Source organism: Medicago sativa, chromosome 5, assembly GCF_051527215.1.
Source record: "Medicago sativa cultivar Bolivia chromosome 5, Bolivia_mono, whole genome shotgun sequence".
In the NCBI taxonomy this organism is placed as follows: domain Eukaryota; kingdom Viridiplantae; phylum Streptophyta; class Magnoliopsida; order Fabales; family Fabaceae; genus Medicago; species Medicago sativa.
In genome coordinates, this window is record NC_140753.1 from 52,314,941 (window position 1) to 52,334,757 (window position 19,817).

At 32.9% G+C, this 19,817-nt stretch overlaps 3 protein-coding genes across 3 annotated transcripts; 1 reads left to right on the forward strand and 2 right to left on the reverse strand.

Moving 5' to 3' along the window:
• The first annotated feature begins 1,888 nt into the window (after nucleotides 1-1,888).
• On the forward strand, nucleotides 1,889-2,507 carry LOC146922896 (uncharacterized). The gene is made up of 2 exons (XM_085715684.1): nucleotides 1,889-2,109; nucleotides 2,225-2,507. Exons 1-2 carry the CDS (start codon nucleotides 1,963-1,965, stop codon nucleotides 2,351-2,353), a joined length of 276 nt encoding a protein of 91 aa, XP_085571810.1. The 5' UTR covers nucleotides 1,889-1,962; the 3' UTR covers nucleotides 2,354-2,507.
• Nucleotides 2,508-4,119: 1,612 nt separating this feature from the next.
• Nucleotides 4,120-11,192, reverse strand: LOC146922897 (uncharacterized). The gene is made up of 15 exons (XM_085715682.1): nucleotides 11,097-11,192; nucleotides 10,869-10,990; nucleotides 10,510-10,569; nucleotides 10,159-10,278; nucleotides 9,863-9,982; nucleotides 9,561-9,702; nucleotides 9,128-9,310; nucleotides 7,832-7,990; nucleotides 7,624-7,730; nucleotides 7,346-7,436; nucleotides 6,643-6,784; nucleotides 6,283-6,439; nucleotides 5,766-5,882; nucleotides 5,327-5,453; nucleotides 4,120-4,481 (listed from the first exon to the last, which is right to left on the reverse strand). The coding sequence occupies exons 1-15, from the start codon at nucleotides 11,136-11,138 to the stop codon at nucleotides 4,239-4,241; spliced, it is 1,932 nt and encodes a 643-aa protein (XP_085571808.1). The 5' UTR covers nucleotides 11,139-11,192; the 3' UTR covers nucleotides 4,120-4,238.
• A 1,425-nt stretch (nucleotides 11,193-12,617) lies between these two features.
• On the reverse strand, nucleotides 12,618-18,788 carry LOC146922898 (uncharacterized). The gene is made up of 5 exons (XM_085715683.1): nucleotides 18,610-18,788; nucleotides 18,096-18,231; nucleotides 16,705-16,842; nucleotides 16,497-16,618; nucleotides 12,618-13,003 (listed from the first exon to the last, which is right to left on the reverse strand). Exons 1-5 carry the CDS (start codon nucleotides 18,651-18,653, stop codon nucleotides 12,847-12,849), a joined length of 597 nt encoding a protein of 198 aa, XP_085571809.1. The 5' UTR covers nucleotides 18,654-18,788; the 3' UTR covers nucleotides 12,618-12,846.
• Nucleotides 18,789-19,817: the final 1,029 nt, after the last annotated feature.

Below are 19,817 nucleotides of genomic sequence, written 5' to 3' on the forward strand. Positions count from 1 at the left end.
CCTTTTTTTTTCAATTCAAGGTATGGAATTAAGATCCACGTGGCTTACATATGATGGTTCAAAGGAATTTATTGTGTTTGGTATATTCAATTAGAAGTAGAACTAGGATTCATTCATCACCAGTGCCTGGTATATATTTGCACGTGAATATGTAAAAACATTGTGAATATGAAAAACAATACTTGCGTGAGGTTAGTTAACTCATGCAGGTGTTAACACCTGCATGATTTAACTCATGCAGCGTGACTTAAGTCATGTATGTGTAATGTTTGATTTACATTTGCGTTAGTTAACTAACACAGGGGTATTTTGGTCAGTTCAGCTGTGCACGAGTGAAAAGTGCAAGGGGGAGAGCAGTAATCATACTTTTTTGACAAAGTATAATTTTCTTCTTTATTACTTGGAAAATTGCTTTTCTGACATAGAAAACTTCACAATGACACAAGTAAAATACGTAAATGCCCCCACGGTTGTTAACTACCGCTGAGCTAAGCGCCGGTAGTTAACTACCGCTGGACTCTCAGCGATAGTTAACTACCGCTGGAAACTCACTTTACCGTACAAACTCACTTTACCGTACAAACTCACTTTACCGTACAAACTCATAAGTAATGTTCTCTCTTCCCTCCCAACAACCCCCTCTTCTTCTTGGGGTGCACTTTGGTGCCATTAATGGCACCATGCCATTAGATCTCCAACACACACACACATCCACAATGTTTGGGTGCCATCAATGGCCAGGATGTAATGGCACGGTGCCATTAATGGCACCCAAGTATTTCCCCATCTTCTTCTTCCACAACAACCCCCTCTTCCACAACAACCTCACCACCATCCTCTTGTTGTCACTTTGCCTTACTGCCACTTTTCCTTTGTGTGAGAGAGAAATAGAGAGAGATATGGGTTACAAATCTGCATCTTAGTGTTGCTTTTGGGTTTTGGAATGTTGGTTTTGTGCGCTAAATTAAATCATTTACCCTCCAACACTTATTCATCTCTTTTATTGCTTTGTGGCATATTAACATACGGATTGTAACTTGTAAGATTGGTCAAAATCAATTGACAATTAATAAGTTTATGTTAAACTTGTAACTAATAAGATTATGTGAGGCAAAGAGTGAAGTTGGGTTGCATTTTGATTTCTGGAATTTTTATTAATGTTTGAATTTTTGGTTTTTGTTGATGAAGGTATGAGTCTATTGATGAAAAACTTTTTTTTTGTTATGAATTTGCTAGTGGCTGGATGCAAATTAAGGTGTTTTCCAGCGGGATAACAAATTGAAGAATAATGGAACCTTTTTTTTTTGAGGGAAGAATAATGGAACCTGGAAGTGGCAGAAACAAGTGGAAGTGGCAGAAAAGCAATTTTCAGCGGTAGTTAACTACCGCTGGGTCCCAGCGGCAGTTAACAACCGGCGTGTTTACCAGCGGCAGTTAACAACCGCTGGGGCATTAAGGTCATTTCCATGTGTCAATTGGAAGTATTCCTTGTCAAAAAAGCAACCTTCTATTACTTGATGCTAGGCATTTGGTGTGGGCCTCGAGCTTTTGGTCCAGTCCTAAAACATCTTGGGGTTTGCTATTTAGATATCTAGTAATTATTCGATCTACTAAACGATAATTAACTACCGTTTGTTTTTAAGTGATAGTTAACTATTCTTCGATATTTTCTAAATCAATTAATCACTTTTTAAATCAATCTAATCAATTTACAAAGTTTTTCAAACAGTAGTTAATTGTCATTGAAGGTATTTTGTGCGATTTGAGATGTCGGTGAACAATTGCTAAATGGTTAGAGAGCATCTTCGAGACACCATTAAGTCTTCTAACATTATCTTTTTGTTAGTTTATTTATCTATAAAAGAAGGACAAATGGTACAAGTTTAGTATGTTCATATTGTTGTCTCTAGACATACACACAAGTGATATATATTTCATCTCTATAAGGCAATAAAAGTAGCTATGGAAGAGATGGGTTCTTCATCTACAACATCTTTACCAAATCACAACAAAACTTCTTTTGGTACTCGTTTGAAGATCAGTTGCTTATCTTTTGCCGTTTCTATACAAGAAACTTTTAGATATGCAAAAGCCTTTTTTGTCGGTCAGGTAATTCAATATCCAAAAACAACCCCCTTTCCATTTTTAGCTACTACTTATTTTAATATTATCGTTATTTTGAAATTGCCTTGTTTGATTGAGGAATTGGTGTGAAAAAAAATAGGCAAAGACTATAACTGCAAAAAATGAGAAGGAAGCAAGTGAAGCTGAACTTGAGGCTTCAAAGAAACAAGTTGAGGCTGCTGATGCTGCTGAACATATCAAGAATAGACTCAATGATCCTCATAGTTAATTAAATTAATGTTTAGTTTTTATTCAAGATACTATAGCTTGTTTGCAACTAAATTTGTGCTTTTACTTCTACTGATTCACGTGAGTGAATGCAACCTCATGCAAGTGTTTTTCTTTTCTGGTTTTGATTAATATTAATATTTATTTGTTTGTTCTTTTTTGTTTGTTTTGTTGTTGAATCATGATTTTGATAAACATAACGTCAAAAAAAAAGATAAACATGGGAAATATATTTTATACTTTTTTATTTGTTAGGTTTGCATCTTATTGATAAGGGAGAAGCAAAGCCAAGACACGTGTGATTCACATAAACTCTAAGTAATGGGTGAGTGACACGCAACTATATGTGTTGGACAAATTAACATAGGGAAATGTTAACTTGTGCCCTCAATGGCACATGTTAAGGAACTCAATATAGAAATATACTTATTAAAAGTCGTGCAGTCAACTTCTTAAAAGTTAAAATGTTATGTTTTCCAATGCAAAGTTGCTCTTTTTGTTCCTTAACACGTGCTCTTAGTGCACAAGTTAACATGACCCATTAACATATTATTGACAACAAGAATATTACTTATTTTATCTGTCCTATTATAAGCCTAGTTTAAGATTACACACTACTCTTACGTAAGCATAACTCAGTTGGTTAGGACAATGCATATTGATATGCAGCAGTCGGGGTTCGAACCCCGGACACCTCACTTATTCACCTTATAAGCCACTAGACTACCTGACAAAAAAAAATACGATTACACACTACTTTAAAAAAAATACCCTATAATAACCAACATTTTAATTTGCAAAGAAAAATATGTTTAGAAAATGTCATAATGTAACTTTAATCGTTTATTTTTCAATTATACCATCTTGTTTATTTTTCAATTATGCCATCTTATTAATATTACATGCATCATTTTCAATTTGTTATTCACTATTTTACATTTACGATAATATAAATATACCCATAATTAATATGCATAATTGGATGAAGTCATGTGAAATGGTCATATATATGCCACAAATATTATAGGACATAGTTAGTATCTAATTATATGAATTTCATGCAAAATAATTATTTTGTTCCAAGGCATCCTTAAAAATACGTGAGCGTATCATTAAAATTGACAACTAACGTATATCTCTAACAAAAACATCTAATGACATCATGACGTAGTAAATAACACATAAATAATTGTACCAAAAAAAAAATAACACATAAATAATGTACTATTTTTAGTAAATAGTATACTTTCCTCTGACAAATAAAGTAATTGGGGCCACCTTTCCCTTTGTTTTGTTAAAAATCCTCTACGATAGTATTTTTTTCTTCTTCCAAATTTCTTCTTGTCTGGAAGTGTACAATCTGACAAAACTAGTTTGGAAGCACAACAAAATTTAATCTAAATATTTTTTACAATTTTATTTTTTAATTTGATATAATATAATATTCAATCATTTATTTAAACTTAATATGTAATGTAATATGTATTCTTAAAAAAAAAAAGTATATAATGTAATATTTAGTAATTTTGTTTTTCTTAAGTTGTCTCATCAACGAACTAGAATTTCATCAAAAAATCAACGAACTAGAATTAAGGGAGCATCAACATGTCACATATGATATTGAAATGTTAAAAGAGATGTAGATATGCATAATTGATATCTTGGGTTTGTTTTGCTGCATCTCTTTTCTCTTACACTCCCACTATAAAAAATGATTTTTTTTTTTTTTTTGTATTTCTTTGCTTATTTTTATGAATGCACCAAAAGTAATGGTTAGACCAAATTTTATTAATTTAAAATACATGATTTATAATTTAAGCACTTGAAATTACCATACAATCCACTCATTTACCACACTATGTATATAATTTAGCCTTTAATTTCCTTTAATAGGGGCTTTCTAAACGAATGTAATCATACATTATTCCCTGAAAGAGGGCCAAGGGACCAGTAGCCATAGTTTGTGTTAGAAAAATAGTATTATCTCCTTTGAATAGCAAAATACTTGGCACACCAATGTTGAATAACCAATAGAGTCCATGAATTCCATGTCTAGCTATTGCATTGTCCTTCCCAATCACCCCCGTAGTAAATAGTGGAGGATCTTGTTTTACATCATTCACTCTAACCTTTAAATTCAAAAAGTAAACAATTTAGTGGGATGAGACAAATGAAAAGTGAAAGCACTTGAAAATGTGCTTATTGAAGGCTCGCTTTCGATGTAAATATTAGTTTTACACCGACATCCGATGACAACTTATCATATTCCGTATAAACTTTTTTTTTAAGAAGTTAAAGGCATTGGGGAGAATCAAAAATACCATTAAACCAATCTAAGTGGGTTCATATAAACTTATCTGATAACTGTATTCAAGGCCGGCCCTGTGCAAGAGCATCAAGACCCTTGGCACAGGGCCTCAAACTTAAAGGGGCCTGAAAATTTGAAAAAATGGAAAAAAAAAACTTGTATCTACGGACAAAATCCGTCACTAAATGTCATTTTTCCGTAGGTAAATGTTCAGAGTTCAACTATTTTACTGTCAATTATATATCTTCTGTAGGTAAATGTCTATTTGTCCGTATGTAAAAGTCATGTTTGTGACTCTAAGTGATGCTGAATTTTTTTAATACTTTTTAAATTAAAATGTTCAAGATTACAACAGGGCCTCCGAATTGTCGGAGACGGCCCTGACTGTATTTTAGAAATAATTGTAAAATAACCCACTTGGGTTGGTCTGGTGGTATTGGCTTGGGTCTTGGGAGTGTGCTCCTCCGCAAGGTCTCAGGTTCGATTATCTCCGGTGCCAATTTAGGTGGGCTATTTAGCTTCTTCAAAAAAAAGAAATAATTGTAAAATACTGAATTTTTATTTTTGATGTTAGTTGTGTAAACTAGTTTAGATATCATTTTCTTCTTAACAAATTTGATTATTACATTGGAAAACTAATTGAAAGTTTTAGATGAAGTTCCTTACCTGTAATTCAGAGACATTTGCACTTGCAAGAGCTAATCTTAATTTATACAGTCCATTTTCTTGCACATCATCCATGTTGAACTTAATTTGCCATGTAGTTCCTTGGTAACTGCCATCATTTTTCTTCCTGTATTTCATGCATATATGTAAGAACAATTAATCTATGATATAGAAAACCACAAATAAGCATATATATCCTAAAAATAAAAGTAATTAACTTCTCTATAATCACTAGAAAAAACTACTGCACAAGTGACTAATTTATCGACCGATTTAGAGACTAAATTGTTAACCAGTCGCTAATATCATCGGTCGATGGTTAATGATTTTTGATAAATTAGTCTCTAAATCGGTCGGAAAATCATTTAGCATTCGATTGAGAAACCAATTTAGTTACTTAAATCAATCGCTACTGGCCAAAAATTTCTTTTAAGTGTACCTGGTGACTTGTGCATAGAACCAATCTTTGGTGTAGTCACTAACACCAACATTATAAATCAAATCTTCATTTGGGTATAGCTCTGCATATCTTTCCCACAAGCCATACTGCCTAAACCTGTGATCAATCAATCAAACTTATCATTATAGATGGTTGTTTTGTGAAGACAATGTTAAACCGTTGAGGTTCAATTATTCCATAGACAATGTTTTTGTAAACGTTTTCAATGAAAATAAACTAAAGTTTAATTTACATGTACCGTCGGTGTAAAGAATTTTACACGTGCCTCCAATCATATTAATCAAATAGATATATTTATTAAGATATTTTAAGAACTTATATGGTAAAGTGACATAATAATGAATGGTGAGATAAGATTATATGCATGTCTATTTTTATTTTATTTTATTTTATTAAGACCATTTAGACTATGGTGTAGAGTCCACTTTAGATTGAGCCCCTATAAAATAAAATCATTGTCAATTTGTTGTTGCCTAAAATAGGAAGAGTTACTAACTTGTCTGGATGGTTTATAAAAAGCTTGTTTATGAATTTAGGATTAGGATCTGGAACATAGAACTCAGCAGCAGAGCGATCAGGAATTCCAATCTCCCATAATGTTGGACCATCTCTTGGAGGCTCAAAGACTATGTCACCAACATTTATTTCACAACCTGCATGTTGCATAACATTCAACAAATATGAACTCTTTTGTGCGACTCAAATCAACAAACATGACTGAAATATAAGCCATTTGACTTTCTTTATAAAGAGAGGCGTTCGTCACCTTAAATCGGTTTTGTAATGATGAGTTAGACCAAATTTCAACAATCACCAAATTGACACCTTTAGAGCCCGTGTATATAGAAGAACTAACCTGGGGTTATTTTGAGGACAACATTGTTCCAATATTCTCCAATGAAACCTGGAACCCATGCATATAGATTGTAATCACCACTCTGTATATTATTGATTGAAAAGTAGCCTTCCTCATTTGCTTTACTCCAAAATTGGTATCCCTGACCAAAAAGTCATTCACTGTAAGTAAAAATTGCTGGCCAATCACAGAATCACTACTTGCATCCTTAAATTTATGAGAAATTGTTTCCTAACCCCATATTATTAAAATTACATGTGTTTTTAGAAATGTATAGGCATATTTTGTCTGTAATCATAGATCTAGATGGTACAAAACTCACTTTTTTTTCCTTTTGAGAATGTGTACATTCGAAAGTTATATTGAAGGGTATGTAAAATTACTTGCTAAATCTATACTACCTCCGTTTCAAAATGAGTGTCGCTTTAGCCAAAAAAATTTGTTTCAAAATGAATGTCACTCTCGGTTTTCAATGCAATAATAACTTTTTCTTTTCAATTGTATCATTCAATTAATACTATGTTACACTACTTCCAAAGTATTATTTTTTCTTTAATGAAAAACAAACCAATAGTTGATTAGGATAATTTGGTAAAATTGCTATGACATTTGACTACTTTATTCCATTCCTTAATCTGTGTGCAATTGGCCAAAGAGACACTCATTTTGAAACGGAGGGAGTATATATTTGGCTACTGCAAACCTTGCATTCCCTTTGCCAAGATCCAGCTTCTCCTGGTGGGGCTAATCCTATATACGCACCTTGTGCTATTATGTCCTTGTCACTTACACCCCTGAAATTTGTCATTTGAGAGCTTATAAGCTGCACTTCATTTTGGTAAAAAGATAGTATAAATTTTCACATGTAAATAGTATTAAAACATAAAAGCCACATTTCAATATTCTACTTTGATCAGTCCGAAGAGTTTGAAACTTTTCTCTCATTTCTTCATGGACGTCATAACATTATTTTGGTGTTACCTGTCACGAACTAGTAACGTGCCACAAACGCTACCCCTTTGGCTAGCCTTTTGAAAATCATCTGAAGCTGGAAAATCATAGGGCCAACTTTCTACTTCCTTGTTCATCTAAAAGCCATTTTAAGTGGTCTTAATTAGTATTTAATTAGTGTTTATGTTACATTTATCTTCCTAAATAAAACTAAAATTTCTAGATTTTAATTCTGAACCTGAAATTTGGCGTCATCCCAGAGCTGAGCTAGTGGGTCCTGATGATCCAACAAGTTGTTAAGATAGACAAAAGTTGGCCCAAAAACTTTTTTCCATGGCTCATTAGGCTGAAGTTTAAGAACTATATCCTCTCCTGCGTAATGAGCACTAAGAAACATCTGAAACATACAACAAATTTTGCAACCACTTTGCTTTTAGTTGATCTACAACATATTGGAATTAACTATCCATCAACTACATATACTTATTTTTTTCTGGATAAGGCAAGAGTAAGGGAAACATCAGCTCATTCTAACTAAGTCGTCGGTTCTCCTAAAATTAGGTAGGTCAAAGCGGTTCCTAAAAAAATATTCCCTTAGATACGTGGAAAGATAGTCCCGTCAAACTGTTGCATGAATAAAAATGTTCCATGTTTGTCAACTACATATACTTATTCTTGTCAAAAAAAAAAAACTATATATACTTATAGAGTGAATCACTAAATTAATCTTTAAAATTGTAAATTTTTGAAAAATGTAACGTCTTAAATTAACACAAATTCTAAATGATGATTCAAAATTGAAAATTCTCTATCATATAGATCTCTTTACAATATTAAGATTACATTTATCGATCCAAAATGATTACTGTGATTGGTTTTTTTTTCTTTTCACAAATCAATTTAAAATTTCCCAAATTTAAGGGATCAATATGGTCAACATTTTCATAGATTCATGAATGATACTTCTTTCTTACAAGAATAATTTATCAACTCAGTCTCGAGTTATCGCTTTCTCTCTAATTTGGTCCTTGGACTAAAGAAATATACTAATTAGTCACTAAACTATTATAAATCCATTAAAATAGTCTCTCTTGTTTTTAAGAATTGAGGGATAAACTTGATGAATTATTAATAGTTTAGGGAGTACTTATTATATTTCTATAATTCAAAGAACGAATTGGAGGGAAAAAAATTTGGTGTTGTTACAACGTTCTGCTGTAACAGATCTCGATCGGCCATCTGATCCCTAATTGATGGTTGAGATCAAATTGTGTAAAAATTGGTCAAAACAATCTAAACTGTTTAATCACTTCTCTACGGCTGAGATCACTTACTGCGTGTAATTGCATGAAGCAGTTACAGCAGGTAATCTATGTCCGAATTGGAGAGAAGGTGATAGTTCAAAGATCATTGATGGTTTATTCTTTTTTTGAATAACAAAGAAATATATTAAAAAAGAGAATACTAGATGATAATAATAAGAATATAGTGTGAATAAGGTTGGTGCATTTTTTGTACAAAGAAGAAAACTTACTGCAAGGCTGATGGGGCCAACATGGGAGGTAAGATTCTGTTTAACAAGACCACCTGATCGAAACTCATTGCTAGGTATGATTACCCAAAAACCTGTTGCTGGATTTGATTCAGACTCTGCACTTATCCATCCATGAACCTTAAGGTTTATGTTCTCACTTGAGTATTGGTACTTGTCATCAACCTTAAATATTAGTCATCACCAAAATTTTACTAACCCAAAAAAAATATTATAGAATGAACCCCCTTTTATTCTTAAAAAAATAATAACAATTTTTTTATTAAAATTTTAAAATCACTTTAAAAAAATCTTATTACCACTTTTCTTAATTATTTGGTCACAAAGATGTAATTTTTTTCTCTTCCAATTAATTTGGTCTCACAATAATACACACTAATCATTCTACTTCACCAATTTTTTCACTAATAATTACCTCTCCTAAAAATTCTGGTTCGATGGGATTTACAATTAAAACAGCTTCTGGGGGAACAAGTTCTTCTCCTCTTCCTGGTAATCGATCATCAGGAAGAGGCATCAACCTTTGTCTATTATCAGCTACAGCCATGTAATGAAACCTACACATATGAATTATCACATGATCTAAAAATTATAGTAATTTGCAATTTTACATAAAGCTAATGTCATAGTATATGTTGAAAGATCCTTCCTTCGTATATAAGGTTAATATATATAGATGTGTGCATGTGTATTTTTTATAAGGTAACTACTCCTCACTTGTCTTTACGAAGCTTATAAACAATCCTGATTTGAGGTATGTTGAAAGCTGGCCACTCCTTTAGGTGTTCAAAGATAGCATATGAATAGAATCCTGAGGAATTACGTAGCATCACATACCTACACAACAAGCATTAGTTAATCTTAGAAATATTACAAATTAATTGCAAACTATAAACTAATTTGTAATTCTTTTAAAAAAATGAGTAAAAGAAAAATTACCAGTAATTAAAGTGACACTAATGGTCATTTTACGATTGTCTCAGGGTCTATGAAAAAAATAACATAGTACATACCTTTTGTCTATATTAAGAGGTGACAACTTTCCCGTTAGAGATGGATTCCATGTTCTTGTAAATGAGATTTCAACTTGTTCTTCTGTTTCCATTATCACATTAAAACTTGTTCCCACAACCCTGCATATGTAATAATCAATTGATTGCAAAGTAGAGTACAAATGTTTTGGTAAAAAAGTTGAATTTACGACGGAAAAAAATAGAATATATCTAAATTTACTTAGAAAGTTAGATATAAAATTTATATTAGTTTGTGTCTTTAATTCATTTTCTTTTAGCATTCATATAAATAATCTCTTGAAAGATTCAACTAAATAGAGATAAAAATTATGAGATAAGACTATCACATACCGCTCGAACGTCCCGGTTGTTCCTGCACTTCCTGTTTCACTCCAAACAACATCCCAATACCTGTTAATCCATTGAGGCCAACAATGTTACAATATGTTATAGTCGGGATCCGAATTCTCTACTTTTAGAAAAACATGCATTTGCATGCATCAATTAATCTAGTCGTCATCGATTTGAAATTGAGATCGGACGATTAAGATTACATCTTTCTTAAATAATTTTTATGGTTGATTTGAGATCAGACGACTAAGATCAATAAATGGGCACACATTTGCTATGTGAAATCTTAAAAAGTCCGTTATAGTTGCATGACTAATGAAAAAAGAGAAATTAATCTTAGTTTGTTTGTAGTGATGCACCCTCTATTATTCTTTTCGTTAAGAGCTTCAAGCAGATTATCAATGCCATTATATTGTATTCTAGTTACAAATCCACCAGGATTGGATAAATACACTTGTAGTATACCATTGTCCATAACCACCTGAAAGTTTTAAGATCAAAGTCTCAAGTAATTAAATTTTGATATAAATTCATAATATTAACCCCAAACTATACAATAAACTAATGAAGGAAAAACAATGGCTTACATGGTTACTCTTGATACGCAATTGCACTGCTTGTGAGGACATGTTGAAGGATCTTCACTAAAGCTATATCTACAGTTTTACAATATATTGTTCCTATAATTTGATTTATTTGTTATATAAGTTGTTGAGTTCATAAGAGTTTAGGAGTTGTTGAGCAATCACTTTTTCTTTTTAAATAATTAATTCGGTTTTCATGGTCAATTCTTTCTCAATCAATCACCAAACATATGTTTTCTAACAAAAAAAATCACCAAACATATGTTTTCCTTTTTTAATATAATCCCTCAAGTCATATACAAAAAGAGACTCGTTTATTGGAAAGGAGAATTAGCTTAATATTGTTTAGTTAGTTTACCAGTTACTTATGACTAGTTAGTAGTTACCAAAGAAAAAGAGTACATAAGATGTATCCTACACACGGAAATGGATTAGATAACTTTACTTACTATTTGGTACTTAGTAATTTTGATGACTTTAGTATGTTTAAGAAATATATTATTTAAGTGAGAAAATAATTGGTTAAAAAAAAGATATGAACAAAGTTACCAAAGTCATCAAACTTCAAAATTGGCCAATCTTATTCCATTCTATACTCATTTTATCAACTTCTTACAATCAATTCCAGAACCAATCTTTCTATCATTTTATTTTTCTCATTATTACCCTCTACCATTCTTCTCAACAATATAATAATATTTTTTAAATTGTATCATTTAAGTAATATTACAAACTTCACTCTAGATTCAATATATCCAATTTTATATTTATGATAAAGATAATTACAACAATTCTTAATAAATTAGTAAAAAAAAAAAAAAATCGTAATAAGAGTAATAATATAAATGTACTATTATTTATCTTTCTTTTATACATTTTTCTTGATATATGAAAAATAGTTAAATATGACGATTAGTCGATTGAACATAGGGACTATTCATTTACTTTTTTTTTTTTTGTTTCTCATACTTTTTTTTTTACTGAAGGTAATTAATTCTATTCTATGTGGACGCCACTCACAATCGAGATTTAACGTTAGTTTGTTTCATTGTGAGTCAAGCTTATTTTGCTAGACTCAACCCCACTTGAACATTTTATTTGGTGATTTGTGATCTCATTTTGGCTAACGTATTTCAATTTATTAGAAGATGGGTTGAAACTATCATACTTTTTCGTAGATGGAAGGTAAACCGACGTTATTTTAACTTGAAGCAAAAGTGAGTGAAGATTTATTATACATGACAAAGAAAAACTAGACCAATGAACTGATTTATTTATGTTGACATCATGAAGAAAGGAAAGCAAGAATCTGAAGATGGGGTATTACATAAGCCATGTTGCAAAGGAAAGCCATAAGTCATCTTGAGAAGTTTGAACAAGAAATTGAGACCAAGTCCAAATCATATGTCACTTCTTCAAAACTTGTTACCCTTCATACTTGTCTCAAAACTTGTTATGCATGTTTGGTCTCTAAATACAACTCAACTTTTAAAATAAAAATTATCTTTGAATACAAGGTCTATGTAACATAAACACTCAGATGCATCCCTTTGGTTGTTTGAATTTTCAATAATTATGTATATATTGTTATCTGATATTTATTTATATATAAATGATGACAATGCCAATGTGTTACAAAATACACTATAAAAGTTACATCTCATAAGATTTCTGAAGCAGGCAAATGGATTGATTATAGAGATAAAGTAGATTTACGAGATCCTAAAATGTTTCCTCTTTGTTGCTAATGCATCTAGCTGGGATCTGTTTTCTTCTGTAGGAACATAGATCCTAGTATAACAGCAATACCACCGGTGACGGCTATTGAGAAAAGGAGACGTTTAGTTGAGTACTCATTCCGTGGCTGCCTTCGCCGAGCACCTTCATCTCTTTCAGTTTCCCTTACATTCCTTCAAAAAGAAGTTCCATGTTAGCTTTCCTTAATTACAATGTAAGCGAAAAACACTGTGCGATAACGTGAAATACAATAGAAATAGATTGTTTCATACATGATATGTTGCAATAATTCCAACACAACAAAACACAAAAACCTAGAGTTAAAGGAGCATGCACTGCTGGTGTAAATTAGTTTTACACTGACATCCAATAAAAATTCACTGCTCTGTCACTTAAATGCAATCGATTTCAAATTCACATATAAGAGTGGGAAGATGTGGCAAAACAATTGATACTCATTAGATATCAGCGTAAAACTGGTTTACACCGACAATGCATGTCCTTTAACTCAACATAATCTAGTATTTCTTGATTCATTGTATGCAAACAATGAAACCAACTTCAAAATAATTCTAACATGTCCCCACTCCTCACACATTGTAAACTTAGGATTGAAGTCAAATATGCATATGACTTTTTTTTTTTTTTAAACAAGCAGATACACACAAACAAACACGTAAAAGAGAGTACAAGGGGTACTAAAACTCAAACAACACACATGGTAACTCCCTGTCCATGAGTTCGTGTAGCATGTCTATTGAATACTGTTTAATCCATCTAATCAACAAAAACTAAGATTTTCACAAAACCATCTACTATGCTCCAATAGAAACTACATTTACTTGCGAACATGATTCATGCATGTACGCACTTAGGACATAAATGAATGTACATCTCAGCACTTTTGTGAAATAAGGAAAATACTACAGTAGCAGTAGAATATTCAAAATAATAATAGGGAAATATTGCTAATTACTGCTTATAGATTATAGACAATGAAAATTTATGAAGTGAATATCTGCATATTGTGCCATTTTGCAGCTCATGCTTGCAAATAAGAGCGGCTTTAAAATGAAGCCAAAGGATTCACTTATAGATGCATGAATACAGTGAAATTGTTGTACTTGTGATGAGCCAACTCTTTGAAAAACTTGCGCTGTTAAATGAATACACCTGAATGGTTTTATATCTTTGCGCACAAGTCTTTGAGCTTGAAGCATGCACAAATGCATAGATCCATCAACTTTGCGCTAACTTAACTCTTATTTGGGAGAACAGGGAAATTTTATTAGAATTGTATAATTCATGTTCAAATTGCACAGTTTGATGCGAGTCAAGAAACCACCAATATACATCATGTGATTAATGACTTTGAATCATCAAATAGATGCATGAATCAGTGCAATTTGTGCATGAGTGATTTGTTATTTTATCTTGGTTTTAATTCATATCAAAGAAATTGAAAAGTGAAGGCCTAAGAGGCGATTGCCCCAGTTTTTGGGGTCTGAGTTAAATGAAGGTCCAAACTGGACTTCTGACCCCAAGAACAAGACGAGAAGATGCTAATGAGCGGACGTGAGTTTTAGGCCATTGTTAGTTTGGTATCTGTTAGGGAAAGACTTTGTTAGTTACCTTAGTTGGGTAGGAATATATTTAGAAGAAACAAGACATGTTCCCTATAAATAACAGAAGAGGTTAGAAGGGATATCTATGTAGTCATAGGAGAGGGTTTGGACCTTAGGATAGGGAGTAGACCCTAAAATATTTGCAACATCATTCTGTAATTGAAGGAGATTTCCCCAATTTATTTCCTATTAAAACACTGGATTCCTAACAGTGAGCTATACAGACCACTAAGAAAGGACACGGGGTACAATGCTTGAGGGGTAGTCCGGCAACCCAGCTTTGACAGATGATCAACCAGAGACAGCATACTCCCTCAGATTGATGGTAGAGCTTGAGTGCATGGAATGGAGACATCATAGAATTTGTGTTGGGACTAACTCAACCATTACAAAACCGGTTTGTAAGGTGAGGGCTAACACACCCTGTCACATCGAAGACTGGACATCTAGCGTGTGACCCAAGTGTCTCGATAGCAGATGGCCAAATGGATCTTCGATAGACTCTGATACAATCTTAAGAACTTTAGGTTGGGCCTAACTCAACCCTTATAAACCGGCTTGTATGGTGAAAACAGCATACCATTCAAAAACATTTTTCAGACCATATCTAACGTGGGACTTCTCAACAGAGAACAATTATCCAGCCTTGATAGTGGTAGCTAGAATAATGCAACTCTAGGGTTTCTCAGCCCAAGATCGCACAAAAGCTCAGACACCATGCAATGAACCAACTCTCCCAATAGCTTAAATAATGTATTGAGTGAAAGAACATTAGTGGTACTAATAGTAGTCACATGCAAAATGAAAGCTTATAAATTACACCAAATTGCTTCTAAAAAAAAAAATAAAAAATTGACAATAACCCCCAGTCAGCTAAAAACAACAAACATTTTCTAGATCATTGATAGGCCTAGCTATTACATTACACATGTATATAAGAGGAGAGGGACAAAGGAGACTGAAGGAGTAAGAGATGATGTTCGTGGGTCTAAGAAACAAGGCCAGCTGGTGTATGTAATGAGGAAATGTGGGAAAGCAAAAGGAAAAATCTGGTGGAGGAAAAGATACGTGACAGGCAATCATTTGGTGAGTAATTCGGTTGGTCAGGCTGAGTGGAGATTCTGTTATTCTTCAAGAAATAGGTTTAGTATTTCATTTCCATCGTTGCAAGGAATTTACCTCCATAGTAAAAGCAAAGTCTCCTCTGTTTTGAGGCTTCATCAGTATTAATTAATATTGTAGAAATTTGGGGCCTAACTCATTCTTACAAATTCGGCTTGTAAGGAGAGGAGTGCCTCCTTTTTATAAACTCTTATCAAGAGTCTTATCTAACCGATGTGGCACTAAAGCCACTCCCTCAAAGCCAACACAAGGCAAGCCAACACGAGGCAACTCAAATGTCGCAATTAGTCAACTAGGGGCGGATTGCAATAAATGCGGAATGTCCAACAAATAGAGTTCAATTTTATAGAAGATAATTTTGATCCAATCACAACAAAACAATTAGAAGAATAACCGTAAGGGGTTTGGTTTGTTATAACTTATATGAAGTGTCATAGGCAAAATCACCTAAAAGTTGAAGCTATTATTAGTTGATAGGAGGTTCAATAATGGCTTTATTTCTCTAATACACAACAAAATGCAAGAGTCCTTTGGGGTTCAAGGGTGGACAATGCACAAACCCATTCTAACTTGTTCCTTAAACTTGAATTGTTAGAAGAAGGCTTAAGATTGGATGTATATTACTGATATGAGACAGTAACTGTGCAATCATGCATTTTATACTCGTAAAGGTGACTCAAAACCAGAGAAAAATAGTAGAAGACAATGGGGATACTCGACCATTCTTTAAACTCAGAACGGTTGGTAACAATCATAATAGGAATGTTTTGCTGTGATGCATGTGTAATAGCCTACACATACTATGATGATAGACAAATTGCAGGATTCGGTCTATATGAACAATTACCTTAAGTCCACGACTGAAAAAAATAAACAATGTGTTAGAGAATTTATTCACATGAATAGTGATATTTCTTACCTTGAAGAGCCCACAGTGCTATCTTGAATGCCATTGCACCCGGCTTCATGATTGTATCTTTCACGAAGTCTAACATATTTGTTACAAAGTTGACAGAGTTCTGTTCGATTCCCGCATACTTCCTACAAGGTATGAATTACAAACTGAAATTAGTGCAAAAACAAATGTCAAAAAAATCGTCTATCCCAAAGTTCTTCATAAGCACTACCTGATGCTCAGCTAGATCAATTGCTGGCAATGGGAACTCACAGAAGTCACAAGTGACAATCCTTTTAGGGCAGTTTTCACCTGTATGGATATCTATGATATCACGATCCACTGTCTCACTGCACAATGAACAGGAAACCTACACAAATCCACATTTTTGTTTATAAAAGACTGACATAAAAGTGGATGCCAAATCTGATTGTCAGAACAGCAACCCTGCTTCAAAAGTAAAAGTATACAAAAAAACACAAACAGAGAATGCGATAGTTGACAGCGGAGTTCAAACAATTTTGCCTACATCTCTAACTGTGATGCGGCTGCATTACCTTTCTATTTTTCAAACGCAGGGTTTACAGAGTAAAACTTGTGTTTAAATATTATACAGCGTCTGATTTTACCAAAAAAAGAATACAGCGTCTGCCAACTTATCAGTAAACTATGAGCCATACGCAACAAATTTTATGATGGTTACAGTATGAAAGGAGCCTAGGGCTCCGTGGGGGTTTCTATCCCATGGAGGGGTGTGGCGGTGGGCATATAAACTGACGGGTCATATTACGTCAATTTAATATCTCGTTATCTCCCTTCCTTCCCTTCTCGGCACCGTAAAATCACTACGACTAGAACCATTACTACCATATGCCACTTCAAGTGACTACCAGAAGTGTAATCTGGTGTATGGTCCTTACCATTGTTGTGTGCAGTTTTCAAGTCAATTACAATATTTGAATTCATCTTTATACGTCTCCTCTTTCCACTTCCTCTATTCTCCAACTGCCAGAATGAATGTCTCCCTCTACCATCTCCATTGTTTTCCATGCCTCCTTCACAATATCCCGTTCTCGGCCTCACTTCTCCTCAGCTACACCACCATTTCCCACACAAACTCCAGTTTCTTGTCACTTATATGCTGAGGTGGTATCACCTTAATAGTTATCAGTAGCAACCTAACAGCATGGACCAAAATCGAGATAAAAAAGGAAATTCCGGTGATCATTCTGAACCAAAAAAATTGTAAGGACATTAATGAATTATAAAATTACATAACGACGAACATCTCTGAGATTAGGCATGTCCCCTTGTCCAACACGCATTGGTGTGACACTGACACATGTGTTTACATTCAATTCATTTATTTTCTTAAATTATCACCCGTGTCGACGTATCAGTATTAGTGTCGTGTCCGGTGTCTGTGTCAATGTTTCGCAGCTAGCATATTCAAGCCTTACTATTATTTAATGAGGTGGAGTTAAACCTCCATTATTTGAGATTTTTGTTCCCTATTTTTTCTTCATTTCATAGTAACATGAACTTCATAGATTTATCACAAATTTCTGCAAAATTGAACCTTGGAAGCTGAAAAAAGATAAAAACAACACAAATTCGACATACTGGCGCATGAGTGGTTAAATAGTGATCCTCAGCATTTTTTCTAGGAACCATATCACCACAAACTTTGCATTTTTGAAGTTTCCTTGAGCAATGAGCATAATGCAAATCAACATTCGCAACCGGAATAGCTCGACCACTGAAACCATTAAATCAAAAACACATATCATCATCATCATCATAAAATTTCTAAGATTACAATTTCCCATAAAACTTAACATAGATTAAATAGGTGTTTTTTGGTTTTAATCCTGCAAGTTTTTTTTTTGTTTGAATTTGATCCTTGCAACTTATTGGAACACGTGACATGATTCTAATGTTTCATGTATGATAGTAAAAAACAACAATTTAATAATTTTCAGAAACTGAATCTAAACAAGAAAATTTACCAGATTAAAATAAATAAAAACACATTAATTGCAGGGAATAAAATCATATTTAAACCGTAATATAATCAGAGGAGACAAATATAAATAATTAAAAATGAATTGTAGAGAATTTCATGTGTTTGTTTTACCAGTGAGAACATGTACTAGTAGCTTGATCCAACAAAGAATCCATTGTAGAAGATAGAAGATAAGATTGAGATTCGGATTATACGAGGAAACAGATAAATTTGTTTGTGTTTTGTTTCTGGATGAGGAAGGAATAGAAAGACAAAGGTTCGGTGGATCTTTTGGTTTGGTTCTTTTTCTAAGACTTTCTGTTTCTGGTTGGGAAGACTTTTCTTTTGGAGGACAGAAATGAAATGATTATTTAGTTTTTTATTGGGTCGTGCTAACAAGTGCCCTAAGGGCATTGTTTAAGGAACTTACAAAAGGAAATTATGTCTTTTCTATGACTTTCTGTTTCTGGTTGGGAAGACTTTTCTTTTGGAGGACAGAAATGAAATGATTATTTAGTTTTTTATTGGGTCTTGCTAACAAGTGCCCTAAGGGCATTGTTTAAGGAACTCACAAAAGGAAATTATGTCTTAAAAGTTAAACACTTGTTAAAGTTATAATCGTACAATTTTCAATGCAAAAGTTGCTACTTTTAAATGCTTAAACAATGCCCTTAGGGCATTTGTTAGCATTTTCCTTTTTTATTTTATTTTATTTGAGAGAGATATTGTCTTATCTTATTTATAAAAGTTTTTAAGTCTCTTAGATAATTTTTTGGAGCCAAAAAAGTTGTTGTATATTTACTTTTTAATATTTTAAGTCTCTTAGATAATTTTTTGGAGCCAAAAAAGTTGTTGTATATTTACTTTTTAATATTTTGTTGTTTCTTTATATTTTTAGAAAATGATCACATGTCTTATCTTATTTATAAAAGTTCTTAAGTATCTTACACAACTTTTTGGAGAAAAAATGTTGTTGAAGTCTAAATTACTTTAGGGGTTATATTATTTGTCTTTTGGATGCATTATCAATGATTTTTTCATAACAAGGATTGGACCAAGGGTCAACCCTAATCTCTTATTTTTTACTCCCTCCGTTTCAAAATGAGTGTCGTTTTAGGTGTTTACACACATATTAAGAAACACAATGATTAAGAGAAAGAAAATGGTTATTTTACCAAATTATCCTTATTAACTATTGGTTAGTTTTAAAAGTAATGCTTTGGAAGTAGTGTGCATAGTATTAATTGGAGGGTACAATTGAAAAGAAAAAGTTATTATTGCATTGGAAACTGAAAGCGACACTCATTTTGAAACAATTTTTTTTGGCTAAAGCGACACTC